This window comes from Rhineura floridana, chromosome 3 (assembly GCF_030035675.1).
Source record: "Rhineura floridana isolate rRhiFlo1 chromosome 3, rRhiFlo1.hap2, whole genome shotgun sequence".
Lineage (NCBI taxonomy): Eukaryota > Metazoa > Chordata > Lepidosauria > Squamata > Rhineuridae > Rhineura > Rhineura floridana.
This window is the reverse complement of record NC_084482.1, coordinates 198,639,186-198,662,190: the sequence shown is the minus strand read 5'-3', so window position 1 is coordinate 198,662,190 and position 23,005 is coordinate 198,639,186. Positions and strand designations below refer to the sequence as shown.

At 45.6% G+C, this 23,005-nt stretch overlaps 1 protein-coding gene across 3 annotated transcripts in view; it reads right to left on the bottom strand.

Moving 5' to 3' along the window:
* Positions 1–23,005, bottom strand: part of EHMT2 (euchromatic histone lysine methyltransferase 2) — a 56,470-nt gene that overhangs the window by 7,091 nt on the left and 26,374 nt on the right. For 2 of the 3 annotated variants that reach the window (XM_061619450.1, XM_061619451.1), the window contains exons 12-23: positions 21,165–21,308; positions 19,119–19,348; positions 17,348–17,539; positions 16,090–16,172; positions 13,204–13,331; positions 11,045–11,167; positions 9,696–9,797; positions 8,924–9,028; positions 6,807–6,961; positions 6,528–6,695; positions 4,240–4,384; positions 742–819 (exon numbers count right to left, since the gene is read on the bottom strand). In XM_061619450.1, coding sequence (XP_061475434.1) covers positions 742–819; positions 4,240–4,384; positions 6,528–6,695; positions 6,807–6,961; positions 8,924–9,028; positions 9,696–9,797; positions 11,045–11,167; positions 13,204–13,331; positions 16,090–16,172; positions 17,348–17,539; positions 19,119–19,348; positions 21,165–21,308 — 1,653 coding nt within the window. The remainder of the gene's footprint in view (positions 1–741; positions 820–4,239; positions 4,385–6,527; positions 6,696–6,806; positions 6,962–8,923; positions 9,029–9,695; positions 9,798–11,044; positions 11,168–13,203; positions 13,332–16,089; positions 16,173–17,347; positions 17,540–19,118; positions 19,349–21,164; positions 21,309–23,005) is intronic. The other variant, XM_061619452.1, reaches the window with a different exon arrangement.

The window sequence follows — 23,005 nt, the reverse complement described above, 5'->3', positions numbered from 1 at the left end:
CAAGATGGGTACCTGTAACCCAGTCAGTCAGCCCAATAGCTTACGTTTGACCCAGTTGCTTCCCACTAAAAAAAGTCCCGAAGTGATTTAAATCCAAAGTAAAAAACACAATAAAACCTGCTAAAAACAGATTTAACGGTGTGATATAGTATCGTTGGTGCTGCTCAAGTCCCAGCAAAACAAAAACATCTTTGCTTAGGGCTGAAACAATGAGGTTGGTGCTAGACGGGCCTCCCTGGAGAGAGCATTCCATAAAAGCATCCTCACTTTTGACTTTCAAAATTTTCTTGAAAACTTTGTCAGGTCTGTGCAGCTGTTTAAAACGTCTATTGAGTAGCCAATCATTTTAATGATTGCTTTGTATTGCTTTTAAATGTTTTTATGTTGCTGTACACTACCCTAATGTTTTGTGAGACGGCGATATATAAATGCATGTATAAAAATAAATAAATAAATAACCAACCAATGTTTGGTTATATGATGATTTATTTTATTGTTTCATTTTATGTATGGTTTTGATGCACACCACTTAGAAATGCAAATAATTAAACAGTATATAAATGGTTCAAATAAAATAAATAAAGCAAGCTAAGCATCAAAAAGTCAGCATTTCCCCCTCTGACAAAAGGGTTGCACCATTTTAAATGCTCCTCCTAGTGGATTTTTTAAAAAAATTCTAGGCTTTCCTCTTTCCCCCTTTTCTGGTCAGCCAACAACTCACACAAACGTACACTTGCTCACCTTGTCATACCAGCAGCGGATGCTGAGCTGCCCACATAGACAATTACTGGAGGAACAGTCATCCTGGCATGTGCAATGCTGGGAATGCAAAAAAGAGGAGGTGTAAGATGGATATGACCCGGTGGAGGGAGGGGAAGTGAGGCCAGCTCCCATCCAGGACAAATTCACTTGCAGCCCACAGGCAGGCCAATCCAGGCACACTGCCTTGGCAGCTTGGGAAGGAAATGGAGGGTGGAACAGATATTATGAAAGGGGCTGCCAACGTGGTGCCCTTGAGATCTTCACCTGGCCCTCACAAAGCCTCTGAGTTGCCTCCCCCAAGCCCTCTTGGCCATGAGGCGGTGAAGATGGTTACTCTTTTCTCTCTCGAAAAATACAAGATGAAGGAAGAAGCAAGAAGAGTGGCACTCTTTCCCACTTCCTCTTTCAAGCTCTATATGCTTTTCAAAGCTCATATATATATTCTACTGGATTGACTTTTACCCAGATCCCTTGGAAACATGAAATGTACCCACATGCTTTCTTTCTTTCTGTATGCATGGGGAGAGAAATAAGCGAGGGGTGGGCGGAAGGGGTGCTCACGGCACTCACTCAAAAACTCCAAATGTGCCCATGAATCTAGAGGCTGGCAACTCCTGCACTATAAAAATTCAAGCTGGAATAGGTGGGAAATGGAGGGGGGTAAAGAAGGCCTATTTATGAGGAAACAGGTCATATTGTATATGTAGCACTGTACCGCATTGGGAAGAAACTGTGCAGCTCTTATTTAAGACATGTAAATATACTGCCTTCAAGTCGATTCTGACTTATGGCGACCCTCTGAATAGGGTTTTCATGAGGCTGAGAGGCAGTGACTGGCCCAAGGTCACCCAGTGAACTTCATGGCTATGTGGGGATTCGAACCCTGGTCTCCCAGGTCGTAGTCCAACACCTTAACCACTACACCACACTGGCTCATATATACTGTTATCAGGCAGACGTCACAGAAAATAAATGAAGCTGCCTTATACTGAGTCAGATCATTGTTGTATTTACCTCAGTACTATCTACACTGACTGGCAGCAGCTCTTCATGGTTTCAGGCAAACATCATTCAAAGCGCCCCCAGAGACGCCAAGGACTGAACATGGGGCCTTCTGCATGCTGAACAGATGCTCAGCCACTGAGCTACGGCCCTTCCCTCACAAAGTGATTTCTGTAAGATCACTGCAACCATTTGTTGTTATATGCCTTCAAGTCAATTACGACTTATGGCGACCCTATGAATCAGTGACCTCCAATAGCATCTGTCATGATCCACCCTGTTCAGATCTTGTACGTTCAGGTCTGTGGCTTCCTTTATGGAATCAATCCATCTCTTGTTTGGCCTTCCTCTTTTTCTACTCCCTTCTGTTACTGCAACAATAAGCACCAATAAAAACAACTGTTCATTTAGAATAGGGATAAGGAACCTGAGGCCCTCCAGATGTTGTTGGACTCCAACTTCAATCAGCCCCAGCCAGCATGGGCCAAATGGTCAGGGATGATGGGACTTGTAGTCCAACAATGTCTGGAGAGCCACAGTTGAACCAACTCTGGTTTAGAAGAAGCTGCATCTGCTTCTCTGCCCCCTCAGGGAAAGATGGTTCTTCAGATGTCCCTGCAGTGTGAGAGGTTATTATTATTATTAACATTTATATCCTCCAAGGAGCTCAAGGTGGTGTCCAAACATGGTTCTCCTCTTCTGATTTTATCCTCGCAACAACCCTATGAGGTAGGCTAGGCTGGAGGTCAGTGACTGGCCCAAGGTCACCCAGTGATTTTCATGGCTGAGTGGGGATTCGAACCCTGATCTCTCAGGTCCCTCAGTAGCCCCCAGCTTTTCTGTGTGCGTGCGCTTTAACTGCTAAGTTAGCAGTGTTTAGGAGGAAGCTGCTTTATACCTGGTCAGACTCTTTGTCCATCCAGCCCTGAGTGGTGTGTTCTGTTTGGCAGGCAGTTCTCCAAGGCCAAAGAAGGGTCTTTCTTATCACCTGCTGCCCAAGATCTTTCTATCTCAAGATGGCAGAGATTGAACCCGGGACCTTCTGTGTGTAAAACAGGGGGTGAGGAACTTGATCTGCCCAGTGGGGCTTATCTCCCCCAACTCCCCCATAGGCCAACGATGTTAGGTGACCTGTTCTTGTCCACGTAGTTTGAAATCAAATCAACTGATTGTCACTGCCTCCAAACCCACTTTTGGCCCAGCTGTGTCTTTACCTGCCCCACTCCTGATGCAATATTTGACGTCAGGTGTAGGGCAGATGGGCGTGGCTTGGCCGAAACAACCTGGCGGGCCAGAAGTTCTTCATACCACTAATATAAAGCAATCTTTTTTACTATTGAGCTGTGCTTTCTCCAAGGCTAAGTGCTAAATCTGAGGTCAGAGAATCATAAAACAGTAGAGTCCAACCTCTTGCTTAACGCAGGAATCCAACTTAAAGCATACCTAATCCCTGGCTGTCCAGCTGCCTCTTGAAGGCCTCCAGTGCTGGAGAGCCCACCACCTCCCTAGGCAATGGGTTCCATTGTCATACCGCTTTAACAGGGAGTTTTTCCTAATGTTTGGTCAAAATCTGGCTTCTTGTAATTTGAGCCCATTATTCTGTGTCCAGCATTCTGTGATGATTGAGAAGAGATCCTGGCCCTCCTCTGTGAGACAACCTTTCACGTACTTAAAGAGTGCTATCATATCTCCCCTCAGTCTAGCTATGGGACTTGTATTCCAGCTACATCGAAAGGGCCATAAGCTCACAGCCCTAATCGACAGATTCCTTCTTGTTCCCCTTTCCTCCCATACAGCCTTGGATTCATAGGGAGTGTGTGTGTGTGTGTATTGTGGGCAGGGGGAGTTCCCTATATAACAGAGGACTTCAGAGTTCCGCCTTGCTCACATTCAGGACTCCCCAAGTGCCCTCCAGTCAGATCCCATTAGGCCACACCCCTCTCCCGTCCCCAGAGAGTCAGTGTTTTTTAATCCTTCCTCTTCCACTTCCAGATCAGCACAGGGGCAGCTTTTTCTTGTTCCTTGCTAAAACCATTTTTTAAAGAATTACTTCTGACGCTGTTTGGAAGGAGAGCAGTTGCTGTGAAACCCACATTATCCAAGCTGTGTGTGGCAGCACCTTCCCTGTGGACTTCCCTCCCCTTAAATATTAGGCAGGCGCTATCTCTGCTATCTTTTCGGCGCCTTTTGAAGACTTTCCCCTTTCAACAAGCCTTTTAAGTTGAGACCTATCCCAGTCTGCATCTGTGTTAGAATTGCTTTTAATATGTTTTCTTTAATAATATGTTTTTAACCCTTTTTTAAAAAAATATGTTTTTAAAGCTTTTTAAAAAAATGTTTTTGTTTTGTTTTAATGTATTTTAAGGTCTTTTTATGATGTTTTAAAGTGTTTTTAGTGTTTCTGTTTGCCGCCCTGGGCTCCTGCTGGGAGGAAGGGTGGGATATAAACCAAATAATAAATAAATAAATAAGTACCTGCAGGTGGGTGATGTTGCGGTCAATGTTCATGGTGGAAGTCTCACAGTTTTCCGAGATGTATTTGTAATCATCTGGGCAGGGCTCATCGTCCACGGAGTTGACGCAGGGAATAGGCACATTCTCATAGCCACGGGCCACGTCCCTGGAAAGAGGACAAGACACATAGCACAAAGAATGATGGAGGCTAGTAGCAGTTTTTAAAAATTTGCAGTGGAGCCTTTTGACTTCACTTTACCTACAATCCTACAAAGCTGTCTGTTTTTAATTTATTCAGATGATGATGATTCATTTCATTTATGAATTCCTTCCCATAAGGCATCCCCATGCAATTTACAATATAATAAACACATACACAGAACAGCCATATAAAGAAAAAACAGCTAAAGCATTTGTATATATAAACACAATTAAGAGTGTCTGCGCGAGTGTATAAAACAATTAAAAAACATCAACACATATATAGTTTGGGGGTTCTTTTCGATCCTTCCTTGTCTCTCGAGGCTCAGGTAGCCTCGGTGGCTCGGAATGCGTTCTACCATCTTCGTTTGGTAGCCCAACTACGCCCCTATCTTGGCGGTGACGACCTCGCCTCAGTTGTTCATGCTCTAGTGACCTCTAGATTGGATTACTGTAATGCAATCTACGTGGGGCTGCCCTTGAAGACGGTTCGGAAGCTGCAGCTAGTGCAAAACGCAGCAGCCAGACTGTTGACGAGGACCAATCGGTCCTCACATATTACACCTGTTCTGGCCCGTTTGTACTGGCTGCCGATTTGTTTCCGGGCCAGATTCAAGGTGCTGGTATTGACCTATAAAGCCTTACACGGTGTGGGCCCGCAATACCTGATGGAACACCTCTCCCGCTATGAACCTACCTGTACACTTCGTTCGACATCTAAGGCCCTCCTCCGAGTACCGAGTCATCAAGAAGCTCGGAGGGTAATGACAAGATCCAGGGCCTTTTCTGTGGTGGCCCCCGAATTATGGAACAGTCTCCCCGAGGAGGTAGGCCTGGCGCCTACGTTGTTATCTTTTCGGCGCCAGGCTAAAACCTTCCTATTCTCCCAGGCATTTTAATGCATTTTAATACATTTTAATATACTCTTATGTATTTTAATGCTCTAATGCTTTAGTTATCTTAAATATTATTTAGTGTTATTATGCATTTGTATTTTATATCTAGTGATTTTTGCTGACTTATTGTATTATTGTATGTTGTACACCGCCCAGGGAGCCACTGGTTATGGGCGGTTTATAAATGAAATTAAATAAATAATAAATAAATAAATATAAAATCAATTCAAGTCCAATACAGGTATCTTCTAGGATAAAAGTCTCCACTTCGAAAACTGGTTGAAATTTTTTTGTACCAACTGCTGCTGTTGTATTGTCTGTAAGCTACCAGATTGGTTAGAATGTCAGATTGGGGCCTGGGAGACCAGGGTTCAAATCCCTGCTCGGCCATAAAGCTCACTAGGTCACCTTCGGCCAGTCACAATCTCTCAGTCTAAGCTACCTCACAGGCTTGTTGTGAGGACAAAATGGAGAGGGAAGAGAACAATGTATGTCACCTTGAGCTCTTTGGAGGAAAAGCGGGATATAAATTTAATACATACATACATAAAATTATAAATATTTTATACAGAAAGATGGAGGAGAAGTGTCGGGGGGGGACCAAAGTAATAAAAATAATGAAGTAATACCCTTCGCTGACTTCTCAGGTTGCGTACCTGAAATCCAAGTTGTCACTAGTTGGCATGGAAGGTCTACACCACTTTGTGTGACATACTCGGCTCTTCCTCTTCTTGGAGCCAGTCTCATGTAGTGGTTTAGAGTGTTGGACTAGGACCTGGGAGACCAGGGTTCAAATCCACACTCAGCCACAAAGTTCAGTGGCTGACCTTGGACCAGTCACTGCCTCTCAGCCTAACATACCTCACAGAGTTGTTGTGAAGATAAAATTGGGGAGGGGGAGAACCATGAGCTCCTTGGAGGACAAGTGGGATATAAATGTAGTAAATAATCAACTACAACAAAAAATGAAGCATTGTTAAGAAGAAACAAATGTCACTATGAGAACTTAGAGGCTTCTCTAGTCTAGAATAAAAGCCATGAAGGGGCATATAAAGAGGTATATTAGAAACAGCTGCAAATCCTCAGTCCTCTGGCCCCACACAGGTCCAGCAGTGCGGAAGCAATCCCAACCTGCAGGGAACAGCAGAGGCAAGGACTTGCCCATTATCTTCTCTCTCATACGGCATGACCTCAATGCACGATGTCACCCACCTGCTGATGATGCGCTCAGTGCGCATGGCGCGATTCAGAATGCCTTGGCGGATCTTGCGGTTCAGCTGCAGGGCAAACCACACCTCAGAGTTCTCCAAGGTCAGGTCCACAGGTGAGTCCCCTTCCTTGTTCCGCACTTCAGTGTCAGCCCCCCGCGATAGGAATAGGCTGCATAGGGGTGGGGGAAAAAGGATCAGAGCAAAAGGTGTAATTGCATCCTGCCAGCCTTCAACACCCATGACGATATGAAAGAGACCCCAGGCACTCTGTTTGGCTTACAGGACACATTCGTGGTAGCTCTCCCGGGCAGCTATGTGCAGAGGTGTGTCTCCATGGAAATTGACAGCATGGAGGTCACACTGGGCATTCAGGAGGACTTCAGCGATCTCTGCACTCCCTGTGAAGGAGGCCCAGTGCAAACATATGTTCTCCTCCTATTTGGGAGAAGAGGGAGGAGTTGAAGGAAGACAAGGCTATCAGCGGCTACTAGAGCAAGGAGAAAGGGAGAGTCAGCACCACAAGAGGACAAAACAAAGAGAGCTACAGAGCTCACTGATCCAAGAGTTTTTATTGCAGTTCCACATGTTCAGCATAGATGTGAAGAGAATAAAATTTTGCTCTACCGCTTTTCCAAGCTAGTCCTTGAGTTGTTCAGATTTTAAGAAAAAGACGTTTCTGAATTTTCAGAACTTTCAAGCTCCTGAAAGAAGGGTGTTCCACTCTGGAATGCAGAGAGCTACCATAAAAAGTCTTGCATCAATGAACACTGGAGCCTGTTCTCCTCTTTGTTCTGTCCCACCAATGGCTACCAGCCACAACGGCTACATATTTTTCCTCCACTGTTGGAGGCAGTATGCCTCCGAATACCACTTGCCGGGAATCGCACGTAGGAAAGAGTACTGCCACGCTCACATCCTGCTTGCAGGCTTCCAATAGGCATCTGGTTGGCCACTGTGAGAATAGGCCTGATCCAGCAGGGCTCTTTAAGAGAGTATAGTTTTTAAATTGTTTTTAATTTTTTTAAAATTGTGTTTATAAATTGGTTTTTGTGTTTTAAAAATTTGTATATTTGTTTTAAATGTTTTTAATTGCTGTAAACCGCCCAGAGAGCTTTGGCTATGGGACGGTATATAAATGTAATAAATAAATAAATAACATCAAACATGCCAAGAGACCAAAACTTCACAGGTCCCTGTATGATTCATCCTGTCCCTACTGAGATTTTCTGGAAAGGCTGTCCTCTGTATCCTGCCTCCATCTATGGCGCGTTTGGTGAGTTTATGTGGGACAGGGCCTTCTTGGTGGTGGTGCTTAGGCTCTTGAACTCCCTCTCTTGGGAGGCTTGTTAGGCCAATTCCCACCCAGCCTTCAGAAAGGCAATTAAAATTTAGGCCAGACTTTAACAACCCGGTACTCCTCCATCAGCCCTGGTCAGTGCATGCCTTCTAAATGGTTTTAAAAGTCTCCCTGATTAAACAGGGCACTATTTGAGAAGAGGCATCCCCCTTCTTTTTCTTTCCCATCCCCCCACTGTTCAAAACTGGTGCCTGGAATTTCCCATCTCCACACCTTCCTCCCAGCAACTGGGTGACAGAATAAAGGCAAAGAGTAAGACATAGGCATAGCCATTCAGAATGCTCTCTTGCAAACTGGTGTCACTGCTGGTTCCCTCCTCGCCTCTCAGAGAAGTCAACCCGGCAAGAAAAAAGAATTAGCAGGCCCCAACAGCACCAAGGCAGAACTCTACAATGGGCAATTTTGAGCAAGCTGTAAAACCATAATTCTACAGATTTTCTTGGGAATAAACCCCACTTAAAACAGTGGGACTTATCTTCAAGTAGACTGATCCAGAAAGCATGTTCTTTTTCTACAGAAATACTAGTTGTTTTTGCACATGCAGATTAATACCAGGTGAACTGATGAATCCATTCATTAAAAAGTCATGGACTTCAGGGTCTGAACCACACGTGCAGCAGGAGGGGGTGACTGAATGTTGAGGTGCTGGATGGATTATACCACACCAGAACGCAGGAGGAGGAAGTCACATTTTTCTGAATGCTTACCTACATGAAAAGCAGCAGAAAACTAGCCCATTAGAACAAAGAGGTAGGATAGAACATTTTAGTGCTTTCTTTTTGCAGAGAGTTTTGTAGATTTTTTCAAAATGTGAAGGCACATTTTTTAAAATGGCCCCGCTACCCCACCTGCAGTTCTACAGTGGTACAGTCCATCTGGCCATCTCCTTTCTTTGCATGTGCGGACCCAACCAGAGACTTCTTTCTTCAGGCAACAGCTTGAGTTTACCAAGAGCAAGCCCCGCCCACTTCTCTTTTGAACCACCTTTGTAGGCCTGAGCTTGTTCCGCACGGGAACTAGGGGACCAAAAACTCACATACATTGTCAGTCAACGTAACGTCGGCTCCCCGGGTGAGCAGCATGCGGATCACCTCAATGTGCTTATGCTCGGCAGCCCAGATAATGGGGGTCCAACCTCCGCTATCCTAAAAAAGGAGGGAGACAAAGAGAAGGCTTGTGTGATGCCAGTGGAAGAGCTGTGGCTGAAAAAGGTGGTACATGCTACTGAAAGAATTGTACTGGCTGCCAATTAGCTACCAGGACTAGATTCAAGGTGCTGGTATTGCTTTAAAAAGCCCTATACAGCTTGGTTTGAGGATGGTTTTATGTATATATGTTTTTAATTTGGTTTGTGTGGATTATTATCTGCATTTGATTTACCCACAGGGTGCAGAGCTCTTTGATTATCTCCTAAATAAAATAAATAAAGGGGTTGCATGCAACTAAGTCCTACTCAGAGTAGACCCATTGAAATATGAACATAAGTTAGTCATGTCCATTAACTTCAACTCTGAGTAGGACTAGCACTGGACACCACCCATAATTCCTTTCCTTTTTTCCTAACTGTTGCTGTCTTCCAGTGTTTGTTTTTAATTTGTTGCAGAACTGTTGTCTGTTCAGAACTGTTCAGTTCTTTAAGAAGTATTTTTGGTTTCTTGTACACCTCTTTAAATGTGTATGTGTTTATAAATGGCATGAAATAATAATCATGCGCAAAAGGACACACACAGAGAACCAAAATATGGGAGAAGATGGGGAAATGCCAGTTTGTCTCCCCCTCCTATTCCCTCTTGCAACAAGCCCTTCACTCACCTGGGCGTTGACATCCACCTGTCCTGTGGATAGCAGCAAGCTGACCATGTCCACATTACCATTCTTGGCAGCGTGATGGAGACAGGTAGATCCATCGTCTTCCTTCGGTGGCAGCAGCGGCACAGGGAAGGGAAAACGTCAGTAATTTAACAGGTGTGAGGCAGGCATCTCATCACCCCACCCCACAGTCCATTCCATCATCCGTCGCTTCCCTCCTTAACTCCTCTCATGTTCATCTGACCTGACAAGAACAGTCATAGCTCAGTGGCAGAATATCTGGCTCACACGCAGAAGGTCCCAAGTTCAATTCCCAGCATCTCCAGGTGGGGCTGGGAAAAAACTCCCTGCCTGAAACCCTGGAGGGCGACTGCCAATCAGAGTAGCCGGTACTGAGCTAGACTGACCAATGCGCTGACTCGGTATAAGGCAGCTTCCTGTGCTCTTAACACTAGGGTTGCTCTGTTTCCATTCCAGGCCAGATTTGCACTTCCACTTGTGCAACACTGGATGCCACCTAACTATCTTCCTCCAAATCTCTTTAGCCCTCATACAGTGATTCCAACATTGACCCTAGCACAGTTTACATGACCCCTCACTCCACCCACTACTTTTACCAGTCTCACAGCGGAGCATTCATAAAATGGATTGTCCTGCCCTGCCCCCTCCTCAGCCACAAACACTGCACACATCACAGGAAAAAAAAGCTACTGTCAACAATCCCCTACAAAAGTTTGCTACCAGTTTTTCTAGAAGGGCTCTTGTTCCAACTGGTGAAGGTTTTTTATTATTGCCATTACAGTAGGGCCCTGCTTCCCGGCGCTCCGCTTCCCGGCGTTCCGCTAATGTGGCAGCTTTCCTCCCCTCTTTAAAAGCTGATTTTGCTGCTTTTGTGGCATTTTGGCGTCATTTTCACGCAACATGCCCCATTAAAGTCAATGGGGTTCTGCCTTATGGCGATTTCTGCTGTACAGTGGAGTCTGGAACAGAACCCGCCGTATAAGCGGGCCCCTACTGTACCAGGAATGGCTACATTTGTGGAATTTAAAGGCATAGAACAGCCTCTCCCAACCTTTGGGTCCACAGAGGGTGCTAGACTACCACTCCCATCAGTCCCAGCCAGCATGGCCAATGGTCAGGAATTATGGGAACTGTAGTCCAGCAACCTCTGGGGACCGAAAGGTTGGGAAATGCTGGCACAGAGGCCCAGCCAGGAAAAAAAGGTGGCAACTCTACTCTTATACTGATACCCTGTCACAACATTCCAAATATCCCTTTAAGAAATATGTCTCCCCCACTCTTGTCCCTGCACTCATCCTTCCCCAGAGAGCTTTCCCCATTTGTCTCCGGACCTTCGTGTAAACGCAGCCACCCCTTTTGACCAAGTAACGTGCTAATTCCACATGGTTGTTTGCAACAGCTTCCATTAGAGGGGTTCGACGCAACTTGTCCACCGTGTTTATGTTGGCCCCAGCCTGGAGTAGGGAAGATGAAAAGTTAAACAGACCTCATATCGCCCCACCCCTGCAAGCCCAACACCATATGCCCAGTCTTTAACTTTGAATCCCTCTTGCAACAGAGGGAAGGAGCCTTCTTCCCCTGGGCTCCTACTGGGAGGAAGGGCAGGATATAAGTCTTATAAAACAAACAAGCAAGCAAGCTTGAGTTGCCAGCTCCTGACCCAGAGATAGGCCTAGTTTGCAGTCACACTAAACCATAGTTTAAACTAACTACAGTTTAATGTGAATTGGTGCATGCTGCTCAAATGTTCTTATGGCACCCTCCCCAACTGCAGATGAAGCAAGTCAGAGTCTAGCTTGTCATGTTACCTGAACACAGGGTTGTGGTTTATTTCCTCCAAACACACCATGACCAGTAAAGCAAGGGTTGCCCTTAGCTTACCGTTTGGGGGAGGCTAGTAGGAGAGCCTGGGTTCAGACAACACGACAAGCCAGACTTTGGGCTGTTCTAGTTGCGGTGAACAGCAGCAGGGAAAGAATAAAAGGAACTATTTGAGCATACACCAGTATGCTGCTCCTTCACAGTAAACCATACTTAATTAAAAAAGCCTTAACTTTCAGAAGTCCCTTTTAGCCCTTGTGCCTCCTGCCATATTCCTTCACTCACCCTTTCAACCCACCCTCCTCCTCTGCCTGTTGTAGAAATGAGGAATCCATTTTAATCTCACAGCAAACCAAGAGAAGAGAGGCACAGGATCAGTGAAGGATCAGGCCAGGATAACCATGAACAATTGCAGGCCTGGTTCATACACACATCAGAAGGGGGGTGGTAAGGAAGTGGAAGAGTCCTCAGGTGGCAGAACAGAGTGTACCATTTCAAATGGTGGGGGTGAATGACTTTTTTTTAGTGTTCTGTGTTGAAAATACACACACTGCAATCAGATTATTAACACAGCTGGAAGAGAACCCTGATGTGCTAATTTTTTACTTTCAGGAAGCTTGACATGTGGGAAGCAATTTAACCCCCACACATACACCTACACTTGGAAGTGGTACAGTCCACTCTACCACCTCATTCTGCTGCATACGTAGACCATGGTTGAGATATGCAAATTTGCCCTGGTTACATCTGATGGCGAGGATTAAGGGAGTCAAAACTTAAGGCCTGATGGAAATAGTGGGCCTAGATGTAAGCTAAACACAGTTGTGTGGATGTATTTGGGAGGGAACTGCAGGGATGGAAGGCAGCAAGGGAGGATGGGCAGAGTTGCATTAGAAAGAAAGGAGCGAAAGGTGGTGAAGGGAAGGTCACTGGCAGGAACGCAAGAAGAAATCAAGGTGTAAAGATAAGGTGGGGCAAAACTGTAGACAGCTCTAAAGATCAGACCTTTAATACAGCGGCACCTACCCTGTGGAATTCCCTCCCCTTTAATATTAGACAGGGGCCATCTCTGTTATCTTTTCAGTGCCTACTGAAGACCTTCCTCTTTCAACAAGCCTTTTAAGTAGAGACCGTAGCCCAGTCTGCATCTGTATTGGAACTGCTTTGGAACTGTATTGGACCTTATCCAAGTCTGAGTCTGTGTTAGAGCTGCTTTTTAATGTTTTTAAACCTTTTTTAAAAAAGATGTTTTAAAGCTTTTTTTTTTTTTAAAGATGCTTTTAAAGATGTTTTGCTTTAATATGTTTTTCAGGATATTTTGTTGTAATATATTTTAAAGTCTCTTTTTATCACATTTAGAGTGTTTTTAATGCTTTTGTTTGCCACCCTGGGCTTCTACTGAGAGGAAGAGCGGGATATAAATCTAATAAATAATAAACAAACAAATAAATAATATTCAGCTGGTAATGGATTTTTGTTTGGGGGGTTCTCATTATTTTCGTTCTTATTGTTGTTTGCTTTCCTTTGTCTTTTTTTCCCCTCTTACAATTGCAGATTAAAAAAACAGAGGGGGGGGAAGAGATCAGGACGAAGAGTCTGGGCTGGATTCAGGACAGAGTGGAAAGGCAGCGGAAAGGCCCAAGTACACACAAACGAACAAGGGTCCCACCTGGAGCAACACATGGCAGATTTCCAGGAAGCCCTTCTGTGCAGCGGCGTGCAGTGGGAATCGCTTGCTCTGCTGCTCGCTCTGGAAACTGGGGTCCAAGCAGTCCACTGGAAAGGAAGGGCAGACGTCTGGGAGCCGGAAGAGACAAGGCAACTTGCTGAACAGGATGCACCAGGGCTGTTTCCCAGGCACATGCAGAAACGGGTGTAAAACAAAGCCACCCACAGAGTACAACTAATCTAGCTCCCCACCATGGCTGATGTGGATTTCAGTCTTCACACATGAAGAGGCATTGAAAGACTGGGAAAAGAAATCCACCTTTTTACTTATCACTTCACAAGAGAATGAGTGACCAACAGCAGCTAGTGGGTCCATGTCAGTGGGGCAATGGAATCTGCTCCAGGTTTCAGTGCGAACTTAGTTTAGCTGAAGCACCTTGGACAGCTCCTAGAAAGTTCGGACTTAAACCCGTGGAAGATTCCACTGCCCGGCTCACCACTAACCTATTCTCTTTGCAAACCATCACATTCTTTTTGAGAGCTCACAGAACCCCGAGAGAAGCTGCCTTATACCAAGTCAGACCATTGGTCTATCTAGGTCAGGACAGTCTACAATGAGTGGCAGCATCTTTCCAGGATTTCAGGCAGGGGACACTGCCAGCCCTACCTGGAGATGCCAGAGACTGAACTTTGGACCTTCTGCATGCAAAACAAGTTGCTTTGTCACTGAGCTATAGCCCTTCCTCTGAGAAGATGGGTTTTGCAAGTGCTAGTAAATCCTGAGTAGTTTGGGCCCACAGTTTTTCATGATCTACCTACTGAAAATGATGGACACAGTGGCTCAAGTTGTCACATCCAAGAGGCTGCCTTGTCTCCTCCCCACTTGCGCTGGGGGGAAACAAACTATGATTCCTGGCCTAGCATTATGTTCAAACCAGGGAACGTGGATTGTTTCGCTTGAACAATCCACAATCAGTAAACCAAGAAGAAACAGTGGCTACAGATCTGGTTTGTTGGGAGTGAAACTAACCACAATCCCTGCTTTGGACGTAATAATAAGTCAGGCATCATGGCTCATTTCCTCCCAGCATCAGTTAGAGGGAGTGGAGTGAGTGAGATATTACTTACATATGGCAGGCCAATGTTAATGGCTTACTGAGACATGCAAATGTGGGCAATGAATCCATTGATTTCAACAGAGAGAGTTAAAGAACTTGTACCTCCTAAAATAGGGATCAACCACCCACCATTGAGCAAGAGGGTCTTCAGTGGTGGGTTGATGCTTGATTCTAAATAAAACAAATTCCCCCTCCCCCACCATTTTCAGGCATTCAGCCTGAAACTCTGCCTACTGAAATCGACAGATCACACAACAGGTCTAATTCACTTGCCGTCCCTCACATGATTAAGAATCACATGAAGGGTCAAACACAGGTATGTGTTGGTGCTGTGGTGTCTCCCAGGCAACATTTGCATCACATGACATGGTCCTGTCTAAAAATTGCAACATTTTGGTCAGAAGTAAATGAGCCAAAATCAACTAACATGCCCCGTCATTGCAAGGATTTTCCACTTGCGCAACTGGACTCCCCAGCCCCCTCTCCTTCCCCTGTATCCTCCGCAAATCTGCTCCAGAAGGTTGGGGGAATCCCTAGAACAGATTTGAGGGGACAGGAAATCCTTGCACTGACAGGACCGTGACTTAGCCCTAGGTTGGATACAACCCTGGGCTTCAAAGATGTCAACACCTTGCCGAACTATACACCAACCCTTCAGAATTTTTCCAAAGGGCAACATTACAGGCTATTGCAGGCACAAGCAGTGCTTAAGCACTTCAGTAATGGAAGGGATGTTCCTCCCCCCTGAACAGACAATGGACAGAAAACATGACCCAACTGGCTACTTACAAGAAAGTGATTTTCCATAAGTAGAGGGGGGAAATCTCAGGTACGTGGGCACCCTACATAGAATGGGGAAGTTTGGCCCAATAACTGAATCCCTCCTCCCTCTCTATGTAGGTACATGATTATTGTTTTTTGTAAATTTCTTTATTTCTGTAATTATTAATGTTTAGTGTATTCCCTTGTCATTTGTCTTTTTGCTTTCTATATATAAAATACTCAAAACATTAATAAAAAAACTATAAAGAAACAAAGAATCATATGAGGGGGGCATGCCCATTGCCCCCCCCCCACCAGGACCCCCTCCCACCATCATCCACACATTGAAGGAACTTCACAAGTGGGGGGGGGTCTTTTGTACAGGCATAGGCTACCCCTCCACTGTGATTTAGGACACAAGAGAAGGCTCTTTAAGAAGCTAGACCCTGCCTACTCCCTGCAGGAGCCTCAGGAGAACAGGACCACTTCTAGGAATTTCAGGATATGCTACAACATTTTGTTGCAGGCATCATTTGCTGTATTTATATATAAATTCCCAATGAGGGAGAGAGAAAAATCAGTGCCCAGAGGCAAAAGTATGTGGAAACGTTCTAAAGCATGTGGCCCATGGCAGCATCCAAGACTACCTCTTAACCTTATGCAGGTATTCTATAACACACACACACACACACACACACACACACACACACACACACACACACACACACACACACACACACACACACACACACACACACACACACACACACACACACACACACACACACACACACACACACACACACACACACACACACACACACACACACACACACACACACACACACACACACACACACACACACACACACACACACACACACACACACACACACACACACACACACACACACACACACACACACACTGCTTTTTTGCCACCAGCCTCACCATCTAAATGTCTACAACACAGAAGATTAGAGAAAAGGAGGCTCAGAGCAACTTACGCAACATCAGAACCACTTTCTGGAGCTCCCCTTGCTTAACTGAGAGATACAGCTGGCGGGGGTGAAATCGCAGCTTCTTGCGCCTGAGAGAGAGAGATCACAAAAGAGGCAGTTTTCTCTTAGACCAGGCAAATGAGAATTTGGAAAAAGAGCAATTGGTGAGGCATTTCTTTATATGTATTTATATTTGTAAACGTCACGCTGCAGTTGTGCTGCAGTACACAGAGCCACGGAAGGTGGCACTGTAAACTGCAGAGCAACCCAGCTGTGCTGGGTTCCAGGCTGGGGGGGGAGGAAGGAGGGGGGGAGGAAGGAGGGGGGGGAGTCGCTAGGCTACAAGCCCAGGGGAGTGGGGTGGAAGACAGGGAAAGAAGGCGAGTGAACTTGCGGCAGCCCAGTCATGCTGGGTTCAAGGACAGTGGGGCAGAAAGGAAGAGGAAGGCAGGCATGTGGCATGCTGCGGTCCAGCCATGCTGGACTCAAGCCCAGGGGCAATGGGGGGGCAAAGGGCAAGGAAGTCAAGGGGTGGACGGCACCCTGTGTGACCCACAGAACTGCTTCATAGGAGCATTGCTACTGCAAGGCCTCCCTTTTCTCCAGCCGATGTGCTAGGTGGGAGGAAGGAAGGATGGCAGATGAGACTGGTTAGAGAGCAGGAAGTGGTGCCTTGGTGACCTGGGGTAAGGGGAGGGGTTGGCATGGAAAGCACAGGGGTAGCACACCTAGCTTTTTTATTAAAAAATGCAAAAAACAGGGCAGAAGAGAGACATTTCAAAGACCCAGCTTTGCCTCACTCAGCACTGTTCTACACATACACATTAAAAAAAGCTCTCAACCTGCTTTGCTGTAAAGCCCTAAACCACCGCTTGCAAATAATGAATATCTGACTGGGCTGTATTCAGCTAACTCGTTCTGATAACGGAAGCCAGCACAAGGATTCCCACTAGTGCAAGGGGACTTCCCCCCTCCTCCCCCCACACCCTTCCCAAATCTGTTCTGGAGGGCCAGGAGAACCACCAGAACAGTGCACGAAGGAGATTAAGATTGTTCTGTCTAGAGAGCACAAATGCTGCCCTGGGCTCCTACTGGAAGGGCAGGATATAAATCTAATAAATAAATAAATACTTGTGCTGATGGAGCAATCTTCTTGGCACTACACTGAACACAGTCCACTGGAACAGTAAGAACAACAACAGGCAGCCTTGCTTCCTTGAAAGGGGGGAGAAGAGGGGGAGGGAGGACAGAGAGTTTCACTTACCGCTCGGATTCCTGCACCACTAGGGCACGCTCCAATTGTTCCCGAGCAGCCCCTGATGGGAGACCCTGTGCAGAGAGCACAGCCCCGTTTGGCAAGGTCAGCCGCGGCCCTGCACTGTCGATCCCTGGGCCACCGAGACTTGGCATATCATCCTGTGAGGGTTCTATGCTTGAACCGCCCCGCATCCGGGCACTAAGGGGAGGAGATACAGAGCTGTAAAATTCTGTAGTAAGAATGCTTCATTTGGCGTACTAGGAAGGAGAGAGGCTTGTTAGTTGGTCTTCTGCCTTTGAATGCAACCTCAGAGTTATTCTGAAGACAGACAATATACAACACGCACACTGCTTGCTCTGTGTGCGTTTGTGTATATACACACACACACTTTCAGGTCAACGGCAAGCCCCTCCCCTTGCAGTAATTGGTTTATTTGCTGCAACATTTGTTTGCTTATCTGTTATTTGTACGATTTATATCCCGCCCTTCCTCCCAGTAGAAGCCCAGGGCGGCATACAGGCCACCCATAACCGAATAGTCCCATGATGGGTTACAAAAATGTCACAATACAATTTACAAAACGAACGAGAAAGGAACAAAACAGCACATAAGAACAATGAAGAAAGAGCATCTTCTCAAAGGGTAGAGGAAATTTAGTTTGGATTAGGGAAACCTTAGGCTGCATACACACCCTACATTTAAAGCACATTATTTCCACCAAAGAGTCCTGGGAACTGAAATTTTTTTAAGGGTGCAGTTCCCAGAATTCTTTGGGGAAAATAATGTGCTTTAACTCTGCCTTAAATGTATGGTATGTACACAGCCTCACATAGGGGCCAGGGGCAGAAGGAATGGACACTGTTAGTCAATAACATTAGAAGGGGGACACTAGGCAGTTAGAAAAACTGAAGAACTAGGAAAGCAACACAAACATTCTTTGATATGAAAACCAGGAAGATGGTGCCTGAAGGAAGGGACAACAAAGCAAGTACTGGGCTGAGAAGAAGAAGCAAGACCTGAGGGAAGGACAAAGCAGGAGATGTGCAAGGTTGAGGTGAGATGTGGGAAAGTAACGGGAACACTCAGAAAAGAGGGCCTGAAGAACACCCTCACACAAGGCCTAGGGACAGGAGGGGATATTTACAGTATGTGGTAAGAGAGGGAGAGAAGGGAAGGTGAGGCAGGAAGTTAAGGGAAGAGGCAGATAAATATAGTGATTTAAAATAATTGTAAGGGAAATATTTGCCTGCAGGTCACTCAGAAAGATAATTTTGATGAGATACTCTCTAGGCTGGTATAGCACAGTGGGGAGGAGACCCTGGCTGGGAGTCCAGAGTCTGTTAGTTTAAATCCCTGCTTGTGTCTCCTGGGTGTCAAGGGCCAGCTAAAGATCACCCCCACGGTGAGTGGCTCAGGGGTTACGTGCCCTGCCACCTGTGCAGCCGTGGGCAAGTCACATAGTCCCAAGGAGCCCAGTTGCCCCCCAGCTGGCAGTTGCAGATAAGGAAGGGGCTGGCTTGTGTAGCTGTGGCAAGCTGAGCAGACCCTAGCTAGCTGGGGAGGACAAGCCTCAGAGGAAGGCAATGGTAAAACTCCTCTGAATACCGCTTACCATGAAAACCCTATTCATAGGGTCGCCATAAGTCGGGATCGACTTGAAGGCAGTCCATTTCCATTTTCAAAGAGATACTAAGTAAATTATCATTAAAAAAATGTACACTTGCCCTTTCAAAGAAATTGGGGGTCCTGGTTTCTGAGCCCGCCAACCTCCCCTCACCTGGGTTGGGTAGTGTCAGCACGGCCTGTGGTCTCAGAGGCTCCCTGTCCGTGGGAAGGCGGAATGGGGACAGGAGTGGAGGTGTCTGCCTTGGCTATCGTGATTTCATGGGCCTCAGAAGCATCTTCCCCACAGTGCGGGCAGAAAATCATGCCGTTGAGCTGGGACACACAGGCCTTGTGGAAGCGGTGAGCCACGCGGAAGTCAGGGTGGCACTCCAAAAAGGTGCCCTGGGGAAGAAAACAGGCTGTCAGGGATTTGAAAGAGGCCAGGAATCTCATGAACTAGATGGCTGAGCTTCCCAGATTGCTCTCAAGCCTCACAGCCCCCTTCAAGCACAGAAAGGAACAGGGATGGGAAACAATGGGCCTTTGCAATGGTCAGGCAGCAAGAAACCTCTGATTGACTGGGCCTAATATAAATACTTGAAGCCTGGCTTTGCCTGATCCACAGAACAACACTGCCACTAGGTCCAAGTCTCAACAACAGACCTGAAGGATCTTGGAATAGCAAAGACATCTCCCTGGCCTGGTTTCAAGTATTAAACTATAGAATTTGCTACCACAAAATGTAGCAATTGACACCAACTTGGATGGCAATCAATGGCTACTAGCCACATGGCTGTGTTCTCCCTCCACTGTTGGAGGCAGTATGCCTCCGAATACCAGCTGCTGGGAACCGCAAGTGGGGAAAATGCTATTGCATTCATGTTCTGCTTGTGGGCTTCTCCTGGGCATATGGTTGGCCACTGTGAGAACAGGTTGCTGGACTAGATGAGTCTTTGGCCAGATTCAGCAGGGCTCTTTATGTTCTTATCTACATTCCTATCCCTCAGCCCTATGAAAATCACTCCTGCCAGTATTTATATATTGCCTTTCTTGTGTCGTGGAACACAAGGCAGCAGACACGTGGGTTCCCAGGCAATCACCCATCTAGGCACTGACCCAACCCAGACCTGTTTAGCTTCAGCAAGGTAGTAGCTTAATGTACCTTCAGATCATACCCTGGGACCAGAGCTTGGAAAAATTACTTTTTTGAACTACAGCTCCCATCAGCCCCAGCCAGCATGGCCACTGGATTGGGCTGATGGGAGTTGTAGTTCAAACAAAGTAACTTTTCCAAGCTCTGCCTGGGACCACCTGTGTTCTTCTGGCCCATCTATGGCTCCAGCCAGGGCGTGGCACAGAAATGGATGATCTGGAATCACACCCTTCCTCTCAGATACCTAATGAGTTCTGGTAATGTGCCTCCAATCCTGACTACCAGGACCCCAATTCCTACAAACTATGCTGTTGGGGAATCCTGGTTCCCTCAGCCTCACTTTGTATAAAAGTTTAGTTATCTGCGTTTCTTTAATTTTCTGGTGCCACCAATTCAGAATGCTTTCAAAAACTCCTAGCATCTGGTATAGTAGACTTAGGTGTTAGATGGACACCGTCACTAAAGACAAGGTGAACTGTTAACTAAAATGGTTGGTTTATTAAAGGGATACTGCGCACATAAGGGAATGCTGATACTTATATTTGGGGCTTTAAGGTGCTTACTGACAGTTTCTAAAGACTCAAAAGATACTGTTGCTGACAACAATCTCTAAATGGCTTTTACCTCTGTGTTGTTATTTAGGTTGTTTTTAACGGTTTTAATTGTGTTTTTAAATTGTTGTAACCCACCTTGGGACCTCTGAGTGAAGGGCAGGTAATGCATTCTAATAATAAATAAATAAACAAATAGTTAAAATAATAATAAATTCCCTAAACCTCCATCCCTGCCAAATACTCCCACAACCCAGTTCAACTACTGGGGACAATCTGCCTCTGAACCCCAGAGCACTTCTGGTTGAACTTCTGGCTGCTTGGACAGTTTAGCCAACTTTAAAAAACTCTCTCATGCAATCTTCCTCTGGCCAGATGTTTACACGGGGCAGCCTCTCAGACCAACTCAGTCTCTTCTGTTCTTCACCAGGCAAGCATTAATGACACACTAGGTGTTCATATTTAGGCCACTGCTTTTCTCCTCAGTGTTTCCTCCTTGTTTTCATTTTCTCACCGCAGTGCAGAAGTAGCCACAGCCAGGGCAGCAATGGTGCTTCACCATCCTGGCTCGATGGGCCTCGCACAGGACCATGAGGGGAACCCGGCTGGAGGGGCGCATCGTTTCCCGCTTCAAGATGCTGCTGCTGCAGCCATTCAACTAGGAATAAACAGACAAGAAAATGGTCACTCTTTCTGGCCAAGAGCTCACTGAGACAATCAACCTATGCCTGGCAGTACCACTTGAGACTACAGTGGAAGGTTCAAATGCCTGAATGCTCCTCCATATAGAAAAAATAATCCCTCCCACAAGACAATTTATCATCCTTATACAATTTAACCTCAAGCCCTGAAAGCCAGCCCAGAGGGAAATCTTACAACACTTGAATTTCAGTATATCTCATGATTGAGTGAACCTGACACATGGATACTAGCATTTTTTTCATTATTATTACTACTAGCAATTAGGACCTGCAACAAAATATTGCAGTGTATGACCTTCCTTTAAAAAAAAAGAAGTTCTATACAATATATATGTGAAATACAACTTAAATTGTATTACAAAAATAAACAAAAATAGAGATCTTAGGTTATAGACTTTTCTTGAGGATTTCTTTAAATATGTCTTTAAATCAAAGATAAGTTATAGGGAGGAATGTTAACTTCACCTTTCTCACGTCAAAAGTTTATAAACACAGCCTCTCTCTCAGTAACCATATCGTCTTGAGAGGATTTGGTATGTCACTTTTGTTAACAGTGCTGTTGCACTCGGGTCCTGCTTTTGGGCTTCCCACGGGGTTCTGGTTGGCCACTGTGAAAACAGGATGCTGGACTGCCTTCAGCCTGATCTAGCAGTGTCTCCTATTCAAGGCTCCAGCCAGCCATTTTTACTATCTATTTTATGAAAAGCATTTCTGTCTTGTTCTTTATTGTGAACTATTTCCTGCAGTGCAGTAAGGGCCTTCCTCTTACTCTCTCTCTCACTCTCTCTCTCACGGACACTCAACATTAGAATTAGGAGTGAGCAGTGAAGTGGCCAAGTTTGCTGATGACACTAAATTGTTCAGGGTTGTTAAAACAAAAAGGGATTGCGAAGAGCTCCAAAAAGACCTCTCCAAACTGAGTGAATGGGCAGAAAAATGGCAAATGCAATTCAATATAAACAAGTGTAAAATTATGCATATTGGAGCAAAAAATCTTAATTTCACATATACGCTCATGGGGTCTGAACTGGCGGTGACCGACCAGGAGAGAGACCTCGGGGTTGTAGTGGACAGCACGATGAAAATGTCGACCCAGTGTGCGGCAGCTGTGAAAAAGGCAAATTCCATGCTAGCGATAATTAGGAAAGGTATTGAAAATAAAACAGCCGATATCATAATGCCATTGTATAAATCTATGGTGCGACCGCATTTGGAATACTGTGTACAGTTCTGGTCGCCTCATCTCAAAAAGGACATTATAGAGTTGGAAAAGGTTCAGAAGAGGGCAACCAGAATGATCAAGGGGATGGAGCGACTCCCTTACGAGGAAAGGTTGCAGCATTTGGGGCTTTTTAGTTTAGAGAAAAGGTGGGTCAGAGAAGACATGACAGAAGTGTATAAAATTATGCATGGCATTGAGAAAGTGGATAGAGAAAAGTTCTTCTCCCTCTCTCATAATACTAGAACTCGTGGACATTCAAAGAAGCTGAATGTTGGAAGATTCAGGACAGACAAAAGGAAGTACTTCTTTACTCAGCGCATAGTTAAACTATGGAATTTGCTCCCACAAGATGCAGTAATGGCCACCAGCTTGGATGGCTTTAAAAGAAGATTAGACAAATTCATGGAGGACAGGGCTATCAAAGGCTACTAG